This window comes from Chiloscyllium punctatum, chromosome 46 (genome assembly GCF_047496795.1).
Source record: "Chiloscyllium punctatum isolate Juve2018m chromosome 46, sChiPun1.3, whole genome shotgun sequence".
NCBI lineage: Eukaryota > Metazoa > Chordata > Chondrichthyes > Orectolobiformes > Hemiscylliidae > Chiloscyllium > Chiloscyllium punctatum.
The window spans coordinates 60,576,927-60,598,847 of record NC_092784.1 but is presented as its reverse complement, the minus strand read 5'-3'; the positions used below and the strand labels follow the sequence as shown (position 1 = coordinate 60,598,847).

At 47.5% G+C, this 21,921-nt stretch overlaps 1 protein-coding gene across 1 annotated transcript in view; it reads left to right on the top strand.

Annotated features, from left to right (window-relative positions):
* The window catches only part of LOC140468187 (ras-specific guanine nucleotide-releasing factor RalGPS1-like), a 67,357-nt gene extending 48,363 nt beyond the window's left edge, over positions 1-18,994 (top strand). Inside the window, exons 9-20 of the mRNA XM_072564422.1 lie at positions 4,836-4,973; positions 6,219-6,309; positions 7,199-7,263; positions 8,167-8,272; positions 9,036-9,154; positions 10,929-10,986; positions 12,172-12,243; positions 13,120-13,207; positions 14,049-14,141; positions 15,076-15,178; positions 16,167-16,261; positions 18,182-18,994. Of these exons, the coding sequence (XP_072420523.1) occupies positions 4,836-4,973; positions 6,219-6,309; positions 7,199-7,263; positions 8,167-8,272; positions 9,036-9,154; positions 10,929-10,986; positions 12,172-12,243; positions 13,120-13,207; positions 14,049-14,141; positions 15,076-15,178; positions 16,167-16,261; positions 18,182-18,211 (1,058 nt within the window). The 3' untranslated portion in view covers positions 18,212-18,994. The remainder of the gene's footprint in view (positions 1-4,835; positions 4,974-6,218; positions 6,310-7,198; positions 7,264-8,166; positions 8,273-9,035; positions 9,155-10,928; positions 10,987-12,171; positions 12,244-13,119; positions 13,208-14,048; positions 14,142-15,075; positions 15,179-16,166; positions 16,262-18,181) is intronic.
* Positions 18,995-21,921: the final 2,927 nt, after the last annotated feature.

The following is a 21,921-nucleotide window of genomic DNA, read 5'->3' as shown; positions in this document are numbered from 1 at the left end:
GTGGGCATCTTTTGCACCAACCTGAAAACCCAGACAGGATCTCCATTTAATGACTAGATCAAAAGACCAGGCCTAAACCAGTGTGGCACACCCTCTGGTGTGGCACCCCCTTTGTGTACCTCTGCTGATGTTGGCCTGGATTTTGTACTGCAGTTCCTGAAGTGAGTGTTGACTGTCTTTCCCTGAAGTGGGAATACTGTCTGCAATCACCAGGTGGTTGAGGAAGTGAGGAACCAGTTTAAAGCAGTCATGGTGCTGATAGTCACAGCAAAATCACTGAATGCGGGTCTGCTCCTGTGTAATGATCAGTGGCTGAGTCAGGCGGATGTTCTCAGGTCAGTGATGTTAGCTGGACTGGACTAACATGTTAAAACTGGCCGGAGCACCCCAGGGCTGAGACACGCCAAAGATTAGCCTGAGTTCCTAGGGCTGAAAGCAAGCTGAAGTCCAGGTGGTGCTGTGGTCAGGGTAAGGGGGACTGTGTCTCACTGTTCCTGCTCCCTGTAACCCTGGGTGAGCCACTGCCTTCAGGAGAAGTTGGAAGTGGGAACTGGGAAAGCGAAAGGCATTTGTAGGACAAGTGAGGTTACTTGGCTTTCCAAACAAATCTGCAGTGATGAGTCAACAGTGATTAAAATGGATGTGAGAGCAGATGTTAAAATATACATTCAGGTCAGTGGCCTCCATATCCAAACAATTCCTCACTAAATTCTGTGGTTTTGCAGCACTGAGCTTGGGTTTATTTACTGAGCTGACGGATTTACAGATTGTGAGCTCTCCCAGAGCTGTTGGTGAGTTTTCAGGAGGGTCTCAGACTACCCAGGAACTCAGCAGGAATGTTTTGGTTAAAATTCTGGTCCAATGCCTTGGTTTGTGATGTAGCTGTGAGGTACTGGATATTAAGTTCTGGTGTTGCCTTTATAAATCTCTCGAGGACACTTTCCTCCTTTTCAGACTCTCCGATCTGCCCAAGCCCTAATATCTCCTCGCATGGTTCAGTGTCATCTTTGATTTTATAATGTTCTTATGAAGTTTCTAGGATATTTCATCATCTGTGGAGTCAGTATATAATCATCAGTTGCTTTTCATTGTTAACTGTATCATCAGTTTTCACTTTTGTGTCTGAAATTGAGACATGGAGAGTTTGTTTTTGCTGTTCTTGGTACAGTCTCCCAGTGTCACATTCGGTCTAATGTGCGTACACCCTCACACTTAGACACTCTTGCATGCACACTCGCACCCCCTCTCTCACTCACTCATACACATACATTTCTCACTTACACACGTACACTTGTCTGCACGTGCTCTCGCCCACACTTGTTCCTGCTAACACACACTCACATGATCTCTCACACCTGCACCCATACACCCAATTCCAACTTGAATTCCTGACTGAGATCCAAACTTGCACCACCCCTCTGCTGGAAGGGGTGACTCCATTTATAGTTCCGATCCAGTTAGCTGCTGGGTAAAACGTCCAGCCAGATCAGGCTGAAGGACTGACCTTCATCCATCCCTGATAACAGTCAGTCCATCGACTGGGGCCTCGAATACGTGTCTCTTCCCTCCCATCACTCTTTGAGGTGACCCTGTTAGTATCATGTTGAGTAGGTTATTGCTACACCTCCTTGATTATTATGGTGACTATCTTCAAAAGTACTTCATTGACGTTACAGCATATTGGGATGTCCTGAGGTTGTGAAAGGCGCTACATAAATGCAATTATTTAATCCGTTGACAACGACAAGCACAAATATGGAGTATTTCTAATGGGGCTCTTCCCCCCCCCCCCCCCCCCCCCCCCCCAGCAGGCTGGAGCGTTGCTCTGTGTTGGAGTAGATGGATTATGTTGTGTTGAGAGAGGCTGAGCAGGAGATAGACTGACAGGAAATGACAAGGTCCTTCTAGCAGCTCAGCTCAGTGACTGTTACCTACCACGGTGAATGTTTGCAGGTCAGGAGCTTCTCTTTTCCCCCCCCCCCACCCCCGCCCAGGAGCAGCACTGAGAAGTGTTAAACGTTTCCACAGGAATATTTACCCAATGTTGCTGTCGATTAGATCGAGGATTCACTGGCTGCTTGTGTCACTTTGACCTGGTGTTTTGCACGAGTTTCCAAAACTATCTGAATTCACTTTTGATCTTGTACCTTCAAAACATTCAAAACTGTCTCCTTTCCAAGTTCCTTTTTAATTGAATTGTGGTTCTGTGTGGTTATAAAATGAAACCATTGCAACAACATGGTATTGATTTTGTTTCAGAGACTCAGTGGGGTAAGGTATGTACCGGGCAGGCTGGGAGGGAGTTGTCGAGCTCTGGAGCTGTGGTTTACTAAGGAAGTTGAATCTCTTGTCAAGAGGAAGAAGAAGGTTTATGTTAGGAAGAGATGTGATGGCTCAGTTAGGGTGCTTGAGAGTTACAAGTTAGCCAGGAAAGACTGAAAGAGAGAGTGAAGAGGAGCCAGGAGGGGACATGAGAAGTCACATGGCATGGGGTGGAGGGTGATTTAGCGGTTTGGATCAGAAATTGGCTAGCTGAAAGCGGACAGAGGGTGGTGGTTGATGGGAAATGTTCATCCTGGAGTTCAGTTACTACTGGTGTATCGCAAGGATCTGTTTTGGGGCCACTGCTGTTTGTCATTTTTATAAATGACCTGGATGAGGGCGTAGAAGGATAGGTTAGTAAATTTGCAGATGATACTAAGGTTGGTAGAGTTGTAGATAATGCTGAAGCATTTGCAGGTTACAGAGGGACATAAGTTGCAGAGCTGCGCTGAGAGGTGGCAAATGGAGTTTAATGTGGAAAAATGTGAGGGGATTCACTTTGGAAGGAGTAACAGGATTACAGTGTACTGGGCAGTGTAGATGAGCAGAGAGATCTGTGTCCAGGTACACAGATCCTTGAAAGTTGCTGCCCAGGTTAATAGGGTTGTTAAGAAGGCGTACAGTGTGTTGGCTTTTATTGGTAAAGGGATTGCGTTTCGGAGCCATGAGGTCATGCTGCAGCTGTACAAAACTCTGGTGTGGCTGCACTTGGAGTGTTGTGTACAGTTCTGGTCACCGCATTATAGGAAGGATGTGGAAGCTTTGGAAAGGGTTCAGAGGAGATTTACTAGGATGTTGCCTGGTATGGAGGGAAGGTCTTATGAGGAAAGGCTGAGGGACTTGAGGCTATTTTCATTAGAGAGTAGAAGGTTGAGAGGTGACTTAATTGAGACATGAGAGATAATCCGAGGGTTAGATAGGATGGACAGGGAGAGCCTTTTTCCTCTGATGGTGATGGCTAGCACAAGGGGACATAGCTTTAAACTGAGAGGTGATAGATATAGGACAGATGTCAGAGGTAGTAGGGGCGTGGTATGCACTGCCTGCAACAGTAGTAGACTCGCCAACTTTAGGGGTATTTGCATGGGCATTGGATAGGCAGATGGGCGAGAATGGGATGGTGTAAGATGGATGGGCTTCAGATTGTTTCACAGGTCAGCGCAACATTGAGATTGAAGGGTCTGTACTGCGCTGGAATATTCTATCTAGGTAACACATCATTACTAGGTTAATAACCCAGAGAATCAAAACTGACAGTCTAGAGAGCAGAACTCCAACTAGGGAGGTTTCAAATGAATGGATAAATCTGAAATAAAATGTTAATCCTATTAATAGTAATGAAGCTGCCGGATTTTACAGAAATCTTCATTTGCTGAGCCTGTCTCAGAGGAACTCTACCATTCCTGGTCTGGCTAACATCATGTACACAGTTTCACAATGTGATTAACTCTTAACTGTTCGCCGATGTAGCTGAGCGAGTTCCTCAGTTTGATCCAACCCTTACAGAATGAATGATTGAAGGTGTACCTACACAGGCTCACCAGCATCTGCCCAAGGAGAATTGAAGATGTTCAAAGATCCCTGGAGTTTTCAGGTTGAGGATCCAGTCCACACTCCAGCCTGCTGTTTCAGAGGGGTTTTGGAGGGGTGGGGGCAGGATTCCAGAATTAATTTGTTCAAGTTGGTCGACATGGACGGGTTGGACCAAAGGGTCTGTTTCCATGCTGTACATTTGAGTCTAAATGGTGATCCAACTCTGAAAGAATTTTTTAAAAATCATTCAGGGTGTCTCTGGCTAGGCAGAGGGCAGTTCAGAGTCAATCACATTGCTGAGGGTCTGGAGTCACATGCAGGCCAGACCAGGTGAGGGTGAAGTTTCCTTCCCTGAAGGATATTAGTGAACCAGATGAGTTTTTCCAACAACCAACGATGGTTTCCCAGTCATCATTCAATCCTTAGTCCCAGATATTTATTGAATTCCATTCCCACAGTTGCTGAGTTGGGATTTGACCCCAGGCCCCCAGACTTCTTGCCTCGCTGGGTCTGTGTATTAACAACCCAGCGATAATCCCACCTCCCCATTTGCAGCAAATCAAAGGAGAGTGTCGGTTGGGGGGGGAGTCACTTTTCTGAAGCGGGTGTACGTTTACCGGACAGACTGAGGGAGCTTTACTGAGTGACATGATGTTACACCAGACACTCTCTGTGTGAAATATTCCTATAGCATCCTCCACCAGCTCTGCATTGTTTACAATGTAGTTGTTTCTAAGAAGAGTAACCTCTGTAAACTAAGATTCAAGGCTCCCAACCTGTGCACAGCAAGATCCCATGTACAAAGGGTCAACGACCTGGTTGATATACTTTAGTGATGACAGGTGAGGCGACATTTGTGATGCAAGAGCTTAATGTCCCTCACCTTTGAGTGAAATGGGACAACCAACTAAAGGTTTGTATTTCAGAAGGAAGCCTCGGGTTCGGGTGTCTCTGACCCTGGCGCCTCTTGTCTCTCGCAGGGATTTACTTGTCTGACCTTACCTACATCGACGCTGCGTTTCCACCATCGACAGGAACCCTGCAGAAGAAGCATTGCTGTGACCTGACCAAGAACGTTCTCCGTCTCATCTTGGATTTGCAGCAGTTCTGTGAATACGGTAATAGCCTCTGACTGTCGTCTTTCAATGTGTTAGTGGCGGTGTTGGACTGGGCTGGACAAGGTCAGAAGTCACACCATCCCAGGTTATAGTCCAACAGGTTTATTTGAAATCGCAAGTTTCTGGAGCGCTGCCCCGTGGTCACTTCACCTGATGAAGGAGCAATGCTCCGAAAGCCTGTGATTTCATGTTAACCTGTTGGACTGTGTAACCTGTGTCATGTGACTTCTGACTTTGTCACCTTTTGGATAAACTGAGATTGTGGCTGTTTTGAACCTTTCTCAATAAAGTCCACATGCTGGTGCAGAGGAAATCCCTTCATAGAACGGGGTACATCCGGTTTCGGAGAGGGAGCCGAGGTATTTGACAACGTGCAGTATCTAGCAGTGATCAGAAGTAGGCCATTCAGCCCATCAAATCTGCTGTCCTATTCTGAGATCACAGCTGGGTCTGATAGTCTTCTCTTTCCTACCTTTTTCCCCATTACCCTGGATTCCTTCGCTGGTTAAAACTATCTATCTCAGCCTTGAATATCCTTAATGACCTAGACAGACTAAGGGAGTTTTACTGAGAGACATGAGGTCTGTGTGAAATGAAGAAATGTTTCTGTAGTGTCCTCCACAAACTCTGGATTGCCTGAGAATGACATTGTTTCTAAGAAGAGCTCTACCGTAAAGAATTCCACAGATTGACTTGTTGCTGAGACAAGAAACATCCTCTCCATTTCTATAGTAACTCCTTGTTCTGAGATTATTCTGCTTGTCCTGGACTCTCCCACAAAGGGAAACAGCCCACCCTGGCAGGCTGCTGGCCATCTTCTGTTTTAATAAGGTTTCCAGTGAGTAAAAGCTTCACATTAGGGAAGCAGGTTGGGATTTTCCCCACAGCTTTTCCCAGAGGTGAGCGTTCAATCCCAGATTTATTAATTGAGTTTAAATTACACCAGCTGCCCTACTGGTATTTGAACCCAGGGGTCTCTGAGTTCCTCACTAGTGACATTGCCTCTGCTCCAGGGCAGAGTGTCTATTTGAATGGGCCTGGTGTCGGTGATGATGAGTGAGACACTCTATTCACACTGTGGTTTGCCAATTTCATCAAAACAATGAACAAATTGCTGGCAACTTCCAATGGATTCATTGGTACCTCAAGGGAGAGTGTTAACGTGTGTGTGTGTGTGTGTGTGTGTGTGTCTCTCTCAAATGCTGACGTGTTTTCTCCTCCCATTCCCACCTGGCTGGTTTGCAGACCTCCCGACATTGCCTCATGTGCAGAAATACCTGAATTCCCAGACCTACATCGAGGAGCTGCAGGGATTCATGGAGCAGGATAACTACAGGTTAGTTCTGTACTCAGCTGTGCTTTCACTGAAGATGTTATCCAAAAGGGCAGCCAATACATTTCCTAAACTAGGAATGAGATAGAACCTTGCAGGCAGGAAAATGCTGGCTGTGTTTCAGAACGTTCCATCACCTCATCCGGATTAGAGGGGGAACCTGGAAGTGGGTTTTGTTCATAAAGAAATAACATAAGGGTGGCACGGTGGCTCAGTGGTTAGCACTGCTGCCTCACAGCACCAGAGGTCCGGGTTCGATTCCAGCCTCAGGTGACTGTCTGTCTGTGTGGAGTTTGCACATTCTCCCCGTGTCTGCGTGGGTTTCCTCTGGGTGCTCCGGTTTCCTCCCACAGCCCAAAAATGTGCAGGTTAGGGTGGATTGGCCATGGGAAATTGCCCCACGGTGTTCAGGGATGTGCAGGTCAGGGTGGATTGGCCATGGGAAATTGCCCCACGGTGTTCAGGGATGTGCAGGTTAGGGTGGATTGGCCACGGAAATGCAAGGTTACAGGAACAGGGTTTGGCGTGAGGGGTGGGCCGGTGGGGTGTGGGTCCTGCTGGGATGCAGTTTGGTGGGTCGGTGCAGCCCGATGGGCCGAATGGCCTCATTCCACACTGTAGGCATTGTGATTCCCAGATGATGTGGAGAGGCTGAGTGAGGATGCCGGAGGTTGGGGCATGTGAATGTGTTAATCGAGAAATTTGGAGTGGACTGAGGGAGATTCGCTCGGCCTCAACGTACAGTTAGATGCAGAGTATTTCAGGCAGAGAGTGTTCCATTTGTATCCACCTGCTCACAGTGACTGACTGAAGGTTGAATAACTTCCAGATTAATCCGTTGTTTTCACTGAATAAACCCTGAAAGTTTTTACGTTGTGACATCTTTCTACAGATTGTCTCTGATGATTGAACCTGCATCATGTGCTCAGCAATGTGTCTCCTCAAGGCAATCTCAAGGTGAATGACTTTTTAAAAAAATCCTGCTATAAACCTGTTCACAAATGGGCAATTCTCAGGCTGAAGTTGATTGAGAGATGGTGTGTAGTGGTTCTGGGGACACCTAGTGGAATTTAAATTCAGTTCATCAATCTGGGCTAGCCTCCATGATGGTGACCCTGATAACCATTATTGTATGATTTGATTTGTTATTGTCACCTATACAGCGATACAGTGAAAAGTATTGTTTTCCATACTGACCAGACAAATTATAACTTGCATAAGTGTGGCACGGTGGCTCAGTGGTTAGCACTGTTGCCTTACAGCACCAGGGTCCCATGTTCGATTCCAGCCATCAGTGACTGTCTGTGTGGAGTTTGTACATTCTCCCCGTGTCTGTGTGGGTTTCCTCCAGGTGCTCTGGTTTCCTCCCATAGTCCAAAGATTTGCAGGGCAGGTGGGTTGGCCATGCTAAGTTGCCCATAGTGTTAGGTGTATTAGTCAGAGGGAAATGGGTCTGGGTCAGTGTGGACTTGTTGGGCTGAAGGGCCTGTTTCCACACTGTAGGGAATCTAATCTAATAAGTACGTCAGGGTAATAGACCAGAATATGGTGCTGCAGATTCGGAGAAAGCTCAAACCTATGAGAGGTCAGTCATAAGTCTGATAACAATGGGGAAGAAACTGTTTGTAAATATGTTGATACATGTTTTTCAACTTTTGCATCTGCTGTCCAATGGAAAGGGAGTGGAAGAGTAAAACTGAGGAGGGAGGACTCTTTGATTTTGTTGGCTGCTTTCTTAAGGCAACATGAGTGTAGACTGAGTCAATGGAGGAAGGCTGGTTTTCGTGATGACCTGGGCTGCGTTCACAACTCTTTTTAACCATGGAACAGTCTGTAAAGGATTCTGGGTCTTTTCCTCAGGCTCCCTCTCCCCCAGTGAAGATACTGAAAGCTCTCGCGGTGATGCCTCAGTCACGTGTCTGTGTTTGACGCGGGGACATAGAAGGTGGCGCAGTGTCGATTACAAGTGAGTGGTGACCTCAGTCGGGTATCTGTAATCTCCTCTTTGACTCCCTCTTTAACTGAGACACTGCTGGATTGTGCCAGTGGGCTGTTAGAGGTCAGTCATACATCCCTATCGTTCTAACATAGCCATTCTCCTGTCTGGGGCGGGTCTCCTCCCTGGAACAAAACCAATACTGACCCTGGATACCCCTTGAACACGAAACCACGGTCTGTCTCCGGGTACTTTAATGACTGTGTAACATGGTAACGCTTTGGGACATGGTTCTGTTTTCCTTTATTGGGAGACAGTGAACAGGTACCAGCAGTGTTCAGTCCCACTTGCTTTCCACACACACTGGGTCGGGGGCTGGTGGGAGTGAGACAGGGGCAGAGCTCTTGTTGGGTGGAATGTGGAATGTGGGAGAGGGGGTATAGGCCTGTGGAGAGTGAGCACACTGTCTCCTATCGTCAGTGTCTGTGACATTTGGGAAGTCCCACTTGAAAAGCAGATGCTGGGAGAGGTCAGCCCATTGACCTGAGCCAAGGTGAGCCAAGCTAATAGTCAGAACGTTCTGAGAGAGTAGTTATTGTTTTATCTGCAGTTGGCTGTCTCTGGGCTTTGGGGAAGCATTGGTGATTGAAGGGGATTGTGGGTTTGGATCCACATGATTGGAGAGATGGGTGAGGGGATGGTTTTGGGTTACAGATGGCTGCAGATTAAGTGCCTTCACTTTCTCTCTCTCTTCCCCCACACCCCCACGCCGTCTACTATTGGATATTGACAGAGCTGGACGGACCAATGTCAGCACCCAGAGAAGTGCCACCTTCCCTGGCTCATTGCCTCGGTATCTCCTGGATGACAGTGAGATGGAAGGTGATTTGTTGTGGGTGAAGCAGACAAAGGGTGAGTCTACCCATGAGTGCTCTCCAGGTCAAACACCGCCCACCAGCAGACACAGTAACTTTTACCACCCAATGGGGTTTGGTCTCTTTCTGATACTTGGGGTTTGGCTTTGGTACCCCTGTGGGGGGGGAGCAGGTACCCTGTGGGGGAGGTGTTGTTGTGAGCTGCTGTTGGGGTTCTCTGACACAACACCAATGGTGGGTGGTCCTTTACCTGCTCACCATTCTCTCTCTGGTGGTCAATGTGGCTCCTCGAAGGTTCGGCCTTTGAGGCCGTGAGAAGATTTTTAAGAATCCCTGCCGTTTAAACACTTCTTCTTTCAAGATGCTCAGCAGAACGCTGTTAACTTTCTGGGTTCTCTCAGTCTGCAACGTGGAGATGGGGGTGGGGGGGGGGGGTCACACCAGGAGGCAGTTTGAGAAACCCTGTTTAGATCTGAGCAATCTCTCCACGTCCCAAAGCCAATGAGGTGCAGGTGCTGTTGTAGCTCAGGAAATGCAGCAGCCAGTGTATGCACAGCAAGATCCCAGGTGGACTGTCTGCTCAGTTGCTGTTGGTTGAGGAAGAAATGTTGAGCAGGACCCCAGGGAGAGATCTCCTGTAACCTCCTGATGTGGGGTGTGGGGGTCTGTGATTTTTTTTTTTGGTTGTTGGCCATTATCACTTTCAGATGGTCTCGGACATTATCACATTGTGGGATCTTGCTGTCCACTGTTGTGGCAAGGTGGTGAACCCTACTGTTAATTAAACCGAACCCCCAGAAAAGCTCAACCCACCTCGTAATGAGTAAAGTATGAGTAATGGAGAGCTCTCAAATTCCACTACTTAAAGAAAAATATTAATTTATTCTTTAACTCTCAAAGGTGATCATTAAACAACAACTATTCACAAATCTAATCCCCCCTTTCTCTTAGCTGTTTACGATCTACCGCCAACTCTGTACCAATATACTGTTCCAATAAAAACTTATTAAAATGACATCAGCTTAATTTCAAATCATTGTCGGTGTCTGTCTTCCTCTGGCTGTCGATCTCCCTGGGTCGAAGGCTTTCTTTTCAGTGTGAATATGTTTCATATGAAAAAGGTACCTTTTGATACAGAGGCTCTGTCTGTCTGTCTCACACTCTCATTCGTTTATTGGCAGTTGCTCTGTCTGACTTTCAAACTGCCTGCCTTTTTTAATGCTCTTAAAATCTGATCATCTTATTGGTTCGATGATGGCAAAACAATAAATTCACACTTAATTGGGTTTTAGTATCCTGGGGCATAATTTTAAACTGGCTAAATTTGAATTGTTGTCAACAGCAACCAACTCAGGTCTTCATTTCACAGCCAGATGTTACGTATTTTCAATTTTCCAGTACACTCTGAGACTGCTAGCTAGTCATATGACAGGTGCTTGTAAGCTCTCAGTGCAGAACAGCATTCTCTCTTAAAGGTACAATACATGCCTTAAACTTCATAACACCACAAACACCTGCTACCTTTCTCTCCAAGTCCAGTGTCTTCAATGGCTGCACATTCTGATGCTGTATAGCAGACTCTGGTTTCTGTGTCCCTGCATCCTTCACCAAGAACCCAACGATGTTTGTCAGCCCCACAGCAGCAGAGCATCTACATTTCACCCACACTGAGTTTTCATGCCTCATCACTTGCCTGGACCTCATGGAGTCTACCTGCTCACTAACCTGAGCCAGAGTTCGGGGCACTGTGAGGGGATTGTGGAAGCAATTGGTTGGGGTTTCATGGATTCATTTTAATTTCTTGTTCCCAGCCTCTCAGGCAGAAAGCTGTGATGTTCGAGAGAGAAACCCGTGTTCATCTTTTGAACGGTGAGACAAACGAGCAACTTAACTCGAAGTTAAACTCTCTTTAAGCAAAGCAAAGTGAATATTTGGACACCCCCCTGACCATGCGTGGAGAGATTAACACAAACCAGACGCAAACTACCAGGAGTGTGGGAGGGTGAGGGGGTAATCTCACAGACAGGTGCATGTTTAATGGTGTAGAAGGAGATCGATCTGCCCGTCCTGTCTATGTCATCTCTCCAAAAGATTTTCTTGGTGCGATTCTCCTGTTAAACTTTGATATTATTGCTGTCCAGGTAACAACTGAACTCCCTTCTGAATAACTCGACTGAACCAGTCTTGACCTCACTCTTGGGCAGCGTATTCTTGACCCAACTCACTTGCGTTGTGGCTAGGTTGGTTTTGGTCATGTTGTGTTTGCTGCTTTTGCGTATCATTTTAAATCTCTTGTTCTCAAACTTTTTAAGAGTGGGACCAGCTTCTCCTGATCTACTCTGTCCAACTCTCCCTCATACTTCTGAAAACTCTCTATCAAATCTCTGACTGACTGCCTCCTCTCTCTCCCAGGCGAGCAATCCCGACCCCTCTGTTCCCCCCCCCCTGCTGAAGTTTTGTATCCCTGGAAATCTCTGCTGCACCTTCTCCAATGGGTTTGGATCCTTTCTGGACGTTGTGGACATAATACACCAGCTGAGGTCTAACACACACCTTGTACAAGGTCCACATCACCTCTTTGCACTCCTACTCTCTGTCCTCTTAATAAAACCAGGGACATTGTCCACTTTATTCATATCTCTGTCTGCACTGTCCTCCCACCTTCAGTTATCCACATCCAACTCCCTCTACTCCTGAATCATTTTAGGATTAATAGTGAGTTTTTGGGATTTTGCAAAGAACTGACTGGGTAGGTGGAGGGGGAGTGTTGACTGGTGAAAGATTCGGATAAGGGGTGTTAATCTGACATGGACTCATGTGAACAAAAATGGAGAGCTCTTTCTTCACACAAAGAGCAGTCTGAGTGTGAAACACTCTGAAAGGAAATCAATGCTAAATCAATAATGGAAATGTTTTAAATGTTCGGGTTTACTCTCGGAGTGGTAGTAGGGTCATGGGGCTGAGGTAGCTGGTTACAAATCCCTGCTGTTCCTGTGAGCCCCTCCCCCGACTGTGCAGGCATTGATTGGGACTTGTTTGATTCTGTTTCCACAGTAACACTGGGTTTTACTGCTCCCTGGGCCGTGTGACAACGTCAATGTGGAACCCCCTCAGGAACCTGCCTGGGTATGTACCCCCACCTCACCCAACCCTGTGAGGCAGCTGCTGCACCGTCAAGTACTGAACCTCACCCCCCCCCCCCCCCCCCCCCCCCAAACCACTGACACACACCGTCAGGTACTGAAACAACACCAACCCCCCCTTTCCCCCACCTCTCTCACACCAGGTACTGAAACCCCCCTCCCCCGAACGCTTGCGCACACAGTCAGTACTGAAACCTCCCCCCCCCCCCCCCCCCCCCCACCACCCTCTCTCTCTCACTGTCAGTTACTGAAACCCCCTGCCCACTCCACTCTTTCCCCCCCCCCAAACCCCTCACACATAGTCAGGTACTGAAACCCCCTCACCCCGTCACACATACCATCAGGTACAGAACCCCCACCCCCTCACGCACAGAGTCAGGTACTGAAACCACTCCCCCCCCCCCCCCCCCCCCCCCCCCCTCACATGTCTGGAAGCATGTGTATATACAGTCGGGGTATAGAATCCATACAGTGACCATTCGGCCCATCGAGTTTGCACTCACCCATTCCCCATCAGCCCACATTTCCCATGACCAATCCATCTGACCCTACACATGTTTGAGAGGAACCTGAACCCGATCTCCTGTGAGTGCGTTGCCTGAGAATCGCACAGACCCCCAGCCGACCCTGACCGAGCTGCAGGGCTGCATCTGATCTTGGGAGGAGAGCTGGCAGGGATTCCTCGGTTCCCTTCCTCTCCCCACGTCAGTAACGTGCTAGTGCTGGAGTGTCTCCATCAGCACAGAAAGGTGAATTGATGGGGGAGGGGGGGGGTGGTGTTTGAACATGCAGATTGAACATGAAGAGTTGTGGAAATTCACGTTCCTGGACTAATCGATCCCAATGTTACTGTACCTAGAGCCGCACTGCATTCTGATGGAGGGGCAGCAACTATCCAAAGTGCATTGAGAAGGAAAACCATCCTGAAAGGCAGCAAGAAGCCAACGGTAATGGGAACGATGAGGAACAATTTGTGTTTGCTTTCTGATTTCATCTCCTGGTGTTAACGGAGAGATTCAGATGGTTATAAATTCTGTAATGGAGCGTTTGGTTCCAACTGGTTTTTGAATTTTTGTGGGAGCTCCCAACTTCTGTTGAATAATGTTCTTGTATTTTTATATTTTGTGCTGAGACTGATCACCAACCAGGGGTGAAACACTATAAACCTCCAACTGGCCTGATTCCACCGTAATAAGGAAACAACCACACGAACTGCATTTCTGCAGCGCCTGTCACTGTCAGGGCATCCCCCCTCCCCCCACCCAAAAAGCATTTCTCGGCCAGTGAAGGTGGTGATGGGAGTCTCTCGTAATGAGCAATGTGATAATGACCATCTTTAGTGATGTGGGAGGGGACAGATGGTTCACTTAGAGTGAGCTGGCCTTCAGGACCCAGCTTCCATTCAGTCAGCCTGCACTTGACAATGCCCATGTAGTTGAGAAGCCTGCTCTCTTGTTACACACATGGCACTTGGGGCAAGGGACTGGTGAGACCAATGGGGAAACTGGTGGGTCAAATGTATGTAGCCCCCCCAACACGGACACAGAGACAGACAGACATAAGTACACACACACACACCCCACCATCTCTCCATGTATCCTCTCAATACAGCCCTGAACCAAGGGACTGCAGGAACCAGCCCTCTCGCTAACTGACAACTGACCTGTGGGATCCGGAGAGAGATCAGTGTGTCGCAGGGAGCCTGTGAGAACAGATTGTGGGACTAAGTGGTCGGTGATGTTGGAGAAGGAATGTCTAAACTGGAGACTGTTGTCTGTCTGTCCCCAGGTCTCCCTGTGGACTACCTATTGGGTCGTACTCTCTGAAGGCCAGCTGTTTTACTATGGAGCCAAGTCACTGACATCGACTGAAAGGAACCAGGTCAGTATGGTTAAAAGACCATTGGGAAAGGGGTTTACTTATTTGATCAGGGCATGTGTTTTCAGTCACAGCCACATTTTGGGGAGCACCTGCAGGGGGAGGGGGAGCATCCATGAGGGGAGGGGAGGCACGGCGGGGTAGGGGGGGGAGAGAGGCACTCTCGTTTTGGGTCCACATGATTCTTCAGAGCTGGAGTGAGGTGTAGAGGGAACAGCGTTTATACTGGAGTTGTGTTGGGGAGGATGCAGAGTTGGTGGAGGGCTGGTGGAGGGCTGGGGGAGAAAGGATGTTGATGGTTCTGAGTAAGTGATTGGAATGTGAGAAAGATACAAACTGAAAAGAACAGACAGGAGAGCATTCCTGATGAAGGGCTTATGCCTGAAACAGTGACTCACTCGCACCTTGGATGATCCAGCACCACACTTCTCGACTTGGAAAGAACAGACAGTCCCACGGGGGGTGGGGGGAGGGGAGAGAGACGGACTGTAGAATGTAAACACGGAAAGCTTCCCCTCTGAGCTCCAACTGTAATCCTGGGAAACAGACCAAATCAGCCCAATCACACCAAGTGTTTCTTCTGACACTCACCCATTCTGATGCTTTAAGTCAAACATTTCGATGGGGTCACCCCTCAACCTCATTAACTCGGGGATACAGGTCAGGTTTATCCAAAGTGACCCAGTGGGTTAACCCTTTTAGTGCTGGTTATTCTAATGAGTCTGTGCTCCTGCTGTCCGTCCCTCCTTTGGGCTAAATAACTCTTTAGTGAAAGGGTCCTGACCCTTTCTCCTCCCCTCTTCCTCGTTACTGTACAGTCCATTTTGGGGAATATTTTTGAGCTACAGGGACAGAGTTGTCAGGTTGGAGCTGAATTTAACTGTTTGTGTCCAGTTGTTGAAGATAATGATTTGTGAGGTTTCTTTTTTTGGAGCAGTTTAAGTCAAGCTGGTGTAAGAGAGTGTGTCTTGTTGGTTGGATGCCATTTCTGATGGAAGATCCAGATGTGGATGTTTTCCAGCTCTCCGACTCTGAGCACGGTGAGTTTACACTGTCCTTACCTCAGGAACTGCCTTTGTAGTTTAACAAACCAGGGCAGGTGTCAAAGAGAAGACTCTTCACTAGGTAGTGAGGGGTTATTTCTCTCGATGGGGCTGGTTAAGGAGTTGTTTGTATTTATGATCACAGTCTCCGCTTTAAGTGAATAACTGATTCTCAATGCATTCAACTTTAAGGCTGGCGTTGGGTTCATTCTGACGTTTCTCAGGTGGAGATAGCAAAATAAAATTGGAAACAATCTCCCCCACGTGTACAATGCCTAGCATTCCTGGGTGAAATAACTCTGTTAATTACAAACAGTCTGAAATCTAACAGAAATATCCCATACAATATTCCAAAGACTAGATTTGCCTGTACAGTCCCATTGGATTAACTAGGCTGCAGGGTTAGGACATTGCAGGGAGTATTGGGAAGGAGTTTAGATTCAATTACATTCCCTACAGTGTGGAAACAGGCCATTTGGCCCAACAAGTCCACACAGACCCTCTGAAGACTCACTCACCCACCCAGACCCATTCCTCTACCCTATATTTACCCCTGACTAATGCACCTAACCTATGAGGTAATTTAGCATGGCCAATTCACCTGACCTACACATCTTTGGATTGTGGGAAGAAACCAGAGCACCCGGAGGAAACCCACGCAGACACGGGGAGAATGTGCAAACTCCACATGTTCCCCACCCCACCCCTCCTTCACTAAAGGAACATGGTTAGCTTTATAATTCTTTCTTTCACGTCTGTACTCTCTGCCTCCTTTACTGAGAGAGCTATCCAGTAAGCTGTTCCTTGGGCAGGAGTGATGGTCCTGAAAGGGATGGGTTGGGGTTGTGGAGAGCAGCAGGATTGGAATCCGATGTGACCCTGGTTTGTGAGAGAGGCCTACATGTCTGAAGTAAAGGGATCGTATTAGTCTGGCCTTTCCTGTTGAGATAGTTGAACTTTGCCAACTCTCCCTCTGTTTTTCAAGCAGGGCATTGTTATCGATTCCACGCAGGGAGCAGACTGAATGCAACACTGTGGGTCAAACACTTAAGCAAGGCCTGTGAGAGAAACAGGAACCAGGTAAGTGTGACCCAATCAAGGACAAACTTATTTGAAAACAAGCCTGTGTTTCCCTGATGGAGCGTTTGGTTCTTCCAGCCCTCTACAGTGAGGACTGCTACACCTCTAGTGATCAGATAGGTATCACATTTCTCCCTCCACCTATTGTGTCTGACCCTCCGACAGCACAGTGCTCCCACGGCGCCACCCAGCTCCTGACCTCATTACAGCCTTGGTTCAAATGTGGACAGAAGAGCCAAATCCCAGAGGGGAGGGGAGGGGAGAGTGACAGTCCTTGACATCAAGGCTGCGTTTGACTGAGTGTGATATCACAGAACCCGAGCAAAATTTTCTCCTGGTTGGAGTCATACCTGACATGTAGGAAGATGGCTGTGGTTGTTGGAGGTCGGTCATCTCAGCTCCAGGATGTCTCTATAGGAGTTCCTCAGGGGAGTGTCCTAGGCCCAACCATCTTCAGCTGCTTCATCAATGACTGTTCCCTATGGTAAGGTCCGAAATGGGGATGGTACAATGTTCACCACCATTCACCACTCCTGAGGTACTGCAGCAGTCCATGCTTCTCTGCAAACCCAGATGCAGCAAGATCCAGACAGTATCCAGGCTTGGGTTGACAAGTCACATTCACACCACACAAATGCCAGGCTATGACCATCTCCAAAAAGAGACAGGCTAATCACTAGCTCTTGACCTTCAATGGGGTTACTGTCATTGAATCTTCCAGATTCAACATCCTGGGAGTTATCATTGACTGGAAACTGGACCTTACTCAACATATAAACACAGAGGCTACAAAGCAGGTCAGAGGCTAGGAGCAAGTAACTCACCATCTGAGGTGAGATGGTGCCTCAGCTATGTCTCTCAGCGCTAGGGGACCCGGGTTTGATTCCACCCTTGGGCGACTGTCTTTGTGGAGTTTGAATATTCTCCCCGTGTCAGCATGGGTTTCCTCTCCCCTCAGTCCAAAAATGTGCAGGTTAGGTGGATTGGCCATGGGAAATGCAGGGTTATATTGGGGTGCGTATGGATGGGATACTGTTTGGAGGATCAGGGTGGACTCAATCGGCCGAATGGCCTCTTCCACACTGTAGGGATTCTATGATTCTGTCTACAAGGCCCAAGTCAGGAGTGTGATAGAATACTCCCCACTTGTTTGGATGAGTGTAGCCCCAGTAGGTCAACACCACTCTGGACAAAGCAGCCTGCTTGATTTGGCACCGCACCCACTCCCTCCAGCACCGACACTTAGTAGCAGTAATGTGTACTATCTTCAAGATGTACTGCAGAAATTCACTAAAGATCCTCAGACAGCTCCTTCCAAACCCATGACCATTTCCATCTGGAAGGACAAGGGCAGCAGATACATGAGAACACCACCCCCTGCAAGTTCCCCTCTGAGCCAGTCACCATCCTGACTTGGAAACATACTGCCGTTCCTTCAGTGTCACTGGATCAGAATGCAGGAACTCCCTCCCTAGGAAGTCTCTGGTTGTACCTCCAGGACACGGACAACTCACTGTCACCACTTCGAGGGGAAACTAGGGACAGGCAATAAATGCTGCTCCAGCCAATGATACCCATATCCATACTGACCCTGCGACCGTGTAGCACTCTGTCTGTTGCTATACTGAGGCTTGTGTAACCTCAGTTGATGAATGTTTATTGAACAATTCGTTGGTCTCCATAGTTGGTGCAGGATCTGTTAAGAGCAGGTTATTAACTGGAAGGAATCTTCACCCCAGGGGCATACAGCAATGTCTCTGTCAAACTCCCTCACATTTATCCCATTTCAGATAAAGCTGTGAAATCAATTCATTCTAGCCTCCCCTTCCTCCCCATCTCTCTGGGGGTTTCTTTCTCTCGTTGACCTTGTGTCTGATTCAGAACCCGATTTTATTTTGCGCTAATTAATGTTTATTGCAGCCTCCCCTGAACTTGATGTCTTTTGAATGAGTGAGGAAGCTGTGAAGATTTCCAGAATGTTTTCAGAAATTGAAGCAGATTGCTGGCTGAAGATACTGAAATGTTGTAAACTGATGCCAGTGTCACCCCCTGGTTTGCAAGCTTTGGACGTTTTTCATTGTCCCAAACAAATTGGGAGAGAATTGTTAAACTCTGCTGAGTTCCCAGTGAGCAGGGTCTGGGATCTGCCTTTTACAGATACTGCTGCTCACTGAACAGACAGTGATCAGTGACTTTGTTGGTATTTCTCAATTATTATCCAATGTCAGTCACTCCGATTTGTAATGAGGATGTTGTGGGTGGGGCAAATCTTGTGTGGAATTTTACTGCACATTGTTTTCAGATGGGATGGATGGGCTAAATCACAATCATTTGTACAAAATCTATTGGTGGAAATGGCTCTGGAATTCTTTAAGTCAACAACCACTGTTAACCCCTTCCTGTTCCTTTTCACATCAATTAAATGTTTGAAGTTTTGCCAGAGTAAGTTCTGCAGCTCCTGTTTGTTACACTGACTGACGTCATTGCCATTCCCTGGTCACCTCCCCGTGTTTCCCAATCAGAGTGTGACTGCACTTCTCCTCCTGACGGTGGTGAATGAGTAGGGCACTCCCTCTGTCCACATGGTCCACTCTCTCTGCCATTGGCTTTTGTTAATTTGTGTCCTGTGTGTTTTAACAGCCCCTGATGATCCCCTCCATTCAAACCCAGTGAGGAGAGACAGAGCAGGGCACCTCAGACCACAAGCTACTGTCTGGCACAGACCCCCCCCCAACCCCCCCTCCACCCCCCAACCCCCCACCCCAAGACTCATCCCAACCCTCAAACCTCCAACAGGACAGTTACCTGCCAAATAAACCAGGTCCAAACCCTGTGTAAAATGGGAATCCACTTCGCCAGCTCATACTTGCTTTCCTGAAAAGCATTAAGGGGTTTTGTTTAAAGCAGGGATCAAAATAAATCCATCCTGACATCAATATTAACACCTGGGGATGTGTTTGAGAAAGGGAAGTCTTGTTGTTCTGTACGATTGTTTGGAGTTGTTCACGACTCACGTGTTCAAGTTTCAGTTGCCAACTCTCCTGTGATGTTTTCCTGCAAATTTCATCTCCATTTTCTCTCCTCCTCAAATCCCCAAAAGCTGCCGCAGTTGGTCACTGAGCACATTCAGCCTCATGATGTCCTCCCCTTGCCCCTCACTACCCCTGCCTCACTGATCACAAAGCAGGTGCAGATCGAAAATCCCACTTCACCTCACCACCATGTTGGCCATGAGAATGGTTGCTGTCTCCATCATTGTATCTCTCTCCCGGGCTGTCATCATTTCAGCCTCATCCTCATGGTGCTGTGCTTGGACTGGGAATGGGCAACTCCCTCTCACTGTCTCCAATGAGAAGCTCCGTCTTCCCGAGTGTCGTTGAGGAATACAGCACCAGCTCCTGACAAGTCAACAAGTCTATTCGACAGCACCCTCCCCTTTTTTGTTTTTGTGTTAAATCCCAGTAGCTCCTGGTGCAGTGTCCCACTCTCCAGTCCCCCACTCCCTCCAAACTCCAACCTGACTCAGAGGGTGAATGTTATGGTCGCGCTGATTACAGCACAGTAGTTTGGTTTGGTTTGGTTTGATCTCCTGACAGTACAATCTTTATCTTTTAATTCACTCTGCCGCAGAGCGAGGATGAGACACCTCTGGGAAACCGGTGCTGAATTTTCATTGACATCCCCAATTGCACTAGCTTCCACATTACACCCAGAACCTGACTCCCTGTCCCTTCACAATGTCTGAGAGAGAGAACGCTGTTGGTGCAAATCCCCCTGACTCCTCCCTTGCTAAGTACCTTTAACAAGATTCATAAACTGACTACCAAATTAAAACAGAATGTATGTAAAATGTGTACATATTAATTTAACTAACACCCAGAGCCCTGTGGATGTTTGCAGATTTGTTCCTGCTATAAGTGCGGCTGGTGAGAGTCCAAGACACAGCTGCTCTGTTGTAGACAGACCCGGAGTGAACCCAGGGGACTTGGTGATGTTTGTTGCTCTGTGTTTACCCACAGGACCATGTTCACCAGTCACCGCTTCCTCAGTCTCAGCTGATGGGTTTTTCTCTGCTCAGGTTTTATACATTGCATGGAGATGGATTTTTTATTTTTAATGCGATTGATTCCTCAACCCCTGAGCTGACTGTGTTTTAAGGAAATTGTCCGAGGATTTTCACTCACTTCATGTACAGCGCCTGCCCTTGGTGACTTTTTACAATAAAATAAATATTTGTTGTAATCCTGTACCTGGCTCTGCAATACTTTATTCCCTTGTAAAATGGATTTCTGTCTTGTTTTATTTCAAAAAATACTTTATTCACTAAAAAAAAACTCATATACATGCAAACACAGTTCAGTTCTGAACAGCAGCATCTCAAGGAATCAAACATTGGAGTTTCACTCTATCCAATCAAACCAAAAGCATCTCTTACTTGAACCAGACTGAGAGTCAATATATTAGGGGCACCAGGAGAGTCCAATAACTGAACGGATTCCCATTTACCTTGGGCAGGAAGTCCTCACACGGTGGTCTTTCCCCACTGTGCATCCCTCAGCACGTAGACCTGGACCTTGGGATGTGCCAGTATCTGTACTGGGCTAATTCACAGGTAAGGGCTGAAAATGTGTTGCTGGAAAAGCGCAGCAGGTCAGACAGCATCCAAGGAGCAGGAGGATCAATGTTTTGGGCATGAGTCCTTCTTCAGGAATGAGATCCTAATTCACAGGTAAGGTTATCAACAATGGTGACAGATCGACACTGGACAATCTCCACTCCCTGTTGCTCACCACTGTCACAACTAACTCTGATTATAGACAGGGCTTCAAACTAAACAGGGGGTCGGGAAGGTAATGTCGATTACAAAATGATAGAATATGGCAACATTACAGGGTAGCTATTTGGATGTCTATATCCAGAGAGGGTCAGAGTATATAAATGGGGAAAATAGCAAAAGGAACAAAGTTGGGAGGCGGAGGGGAGGTGCTGGCAAGAGGCAAAATCAATGGCTCTTTACTGAAAGGCATATGCGATACAGAACAAAATGAATGGATTGTTGGCACAAAGAGGTTAATAAGTATGATGGGTATAATAGCCATTATGGAAACAAAGCTGGTTAGAAATAACCAGGGGGAAAAGGTACTGATGGGAACAGTCCATGTGGGGCAGCATTGTGGCTCAGTGGTTAGCACTGCTGCGCCTCAGCACTAGGGACCCAGGTTCGATACCAGCCTCTGATCTGTGTGGAGTTTACACATTCTCCCTTTGTCTGTGTTTCATGGAATGGTACAGCAGACTTGATGGGCTGAATGGCCTACTTCTGAGTCTACGTTTTATGGATTCTCTCTCTTTGGGTATAATTGGAGCTGTAAGCAGTGAAAAACCAGGGCTCAATCCTCCAGTTGGCAGTTGTTGATATGCAGGTACAGTATGAAGAACCTAAAGGTTCCCTCTCCCCAGTTGTTCAATCAATGATAGTGTCATGATACCAGGGCAGGAGATTGGATTTTATTCCTTCAAATATAACACAGTCCCAGGGTCAGCTCAGGGTCTGCATTTGCCAATAACCCACAGGGTGTTGTGTCAGTGAGACCTGACTTTCTGCCCAGTGTCATTCCCAGACTCTCCACTAGGGGCCGGTTTGAGGCCGGAACCTTTGT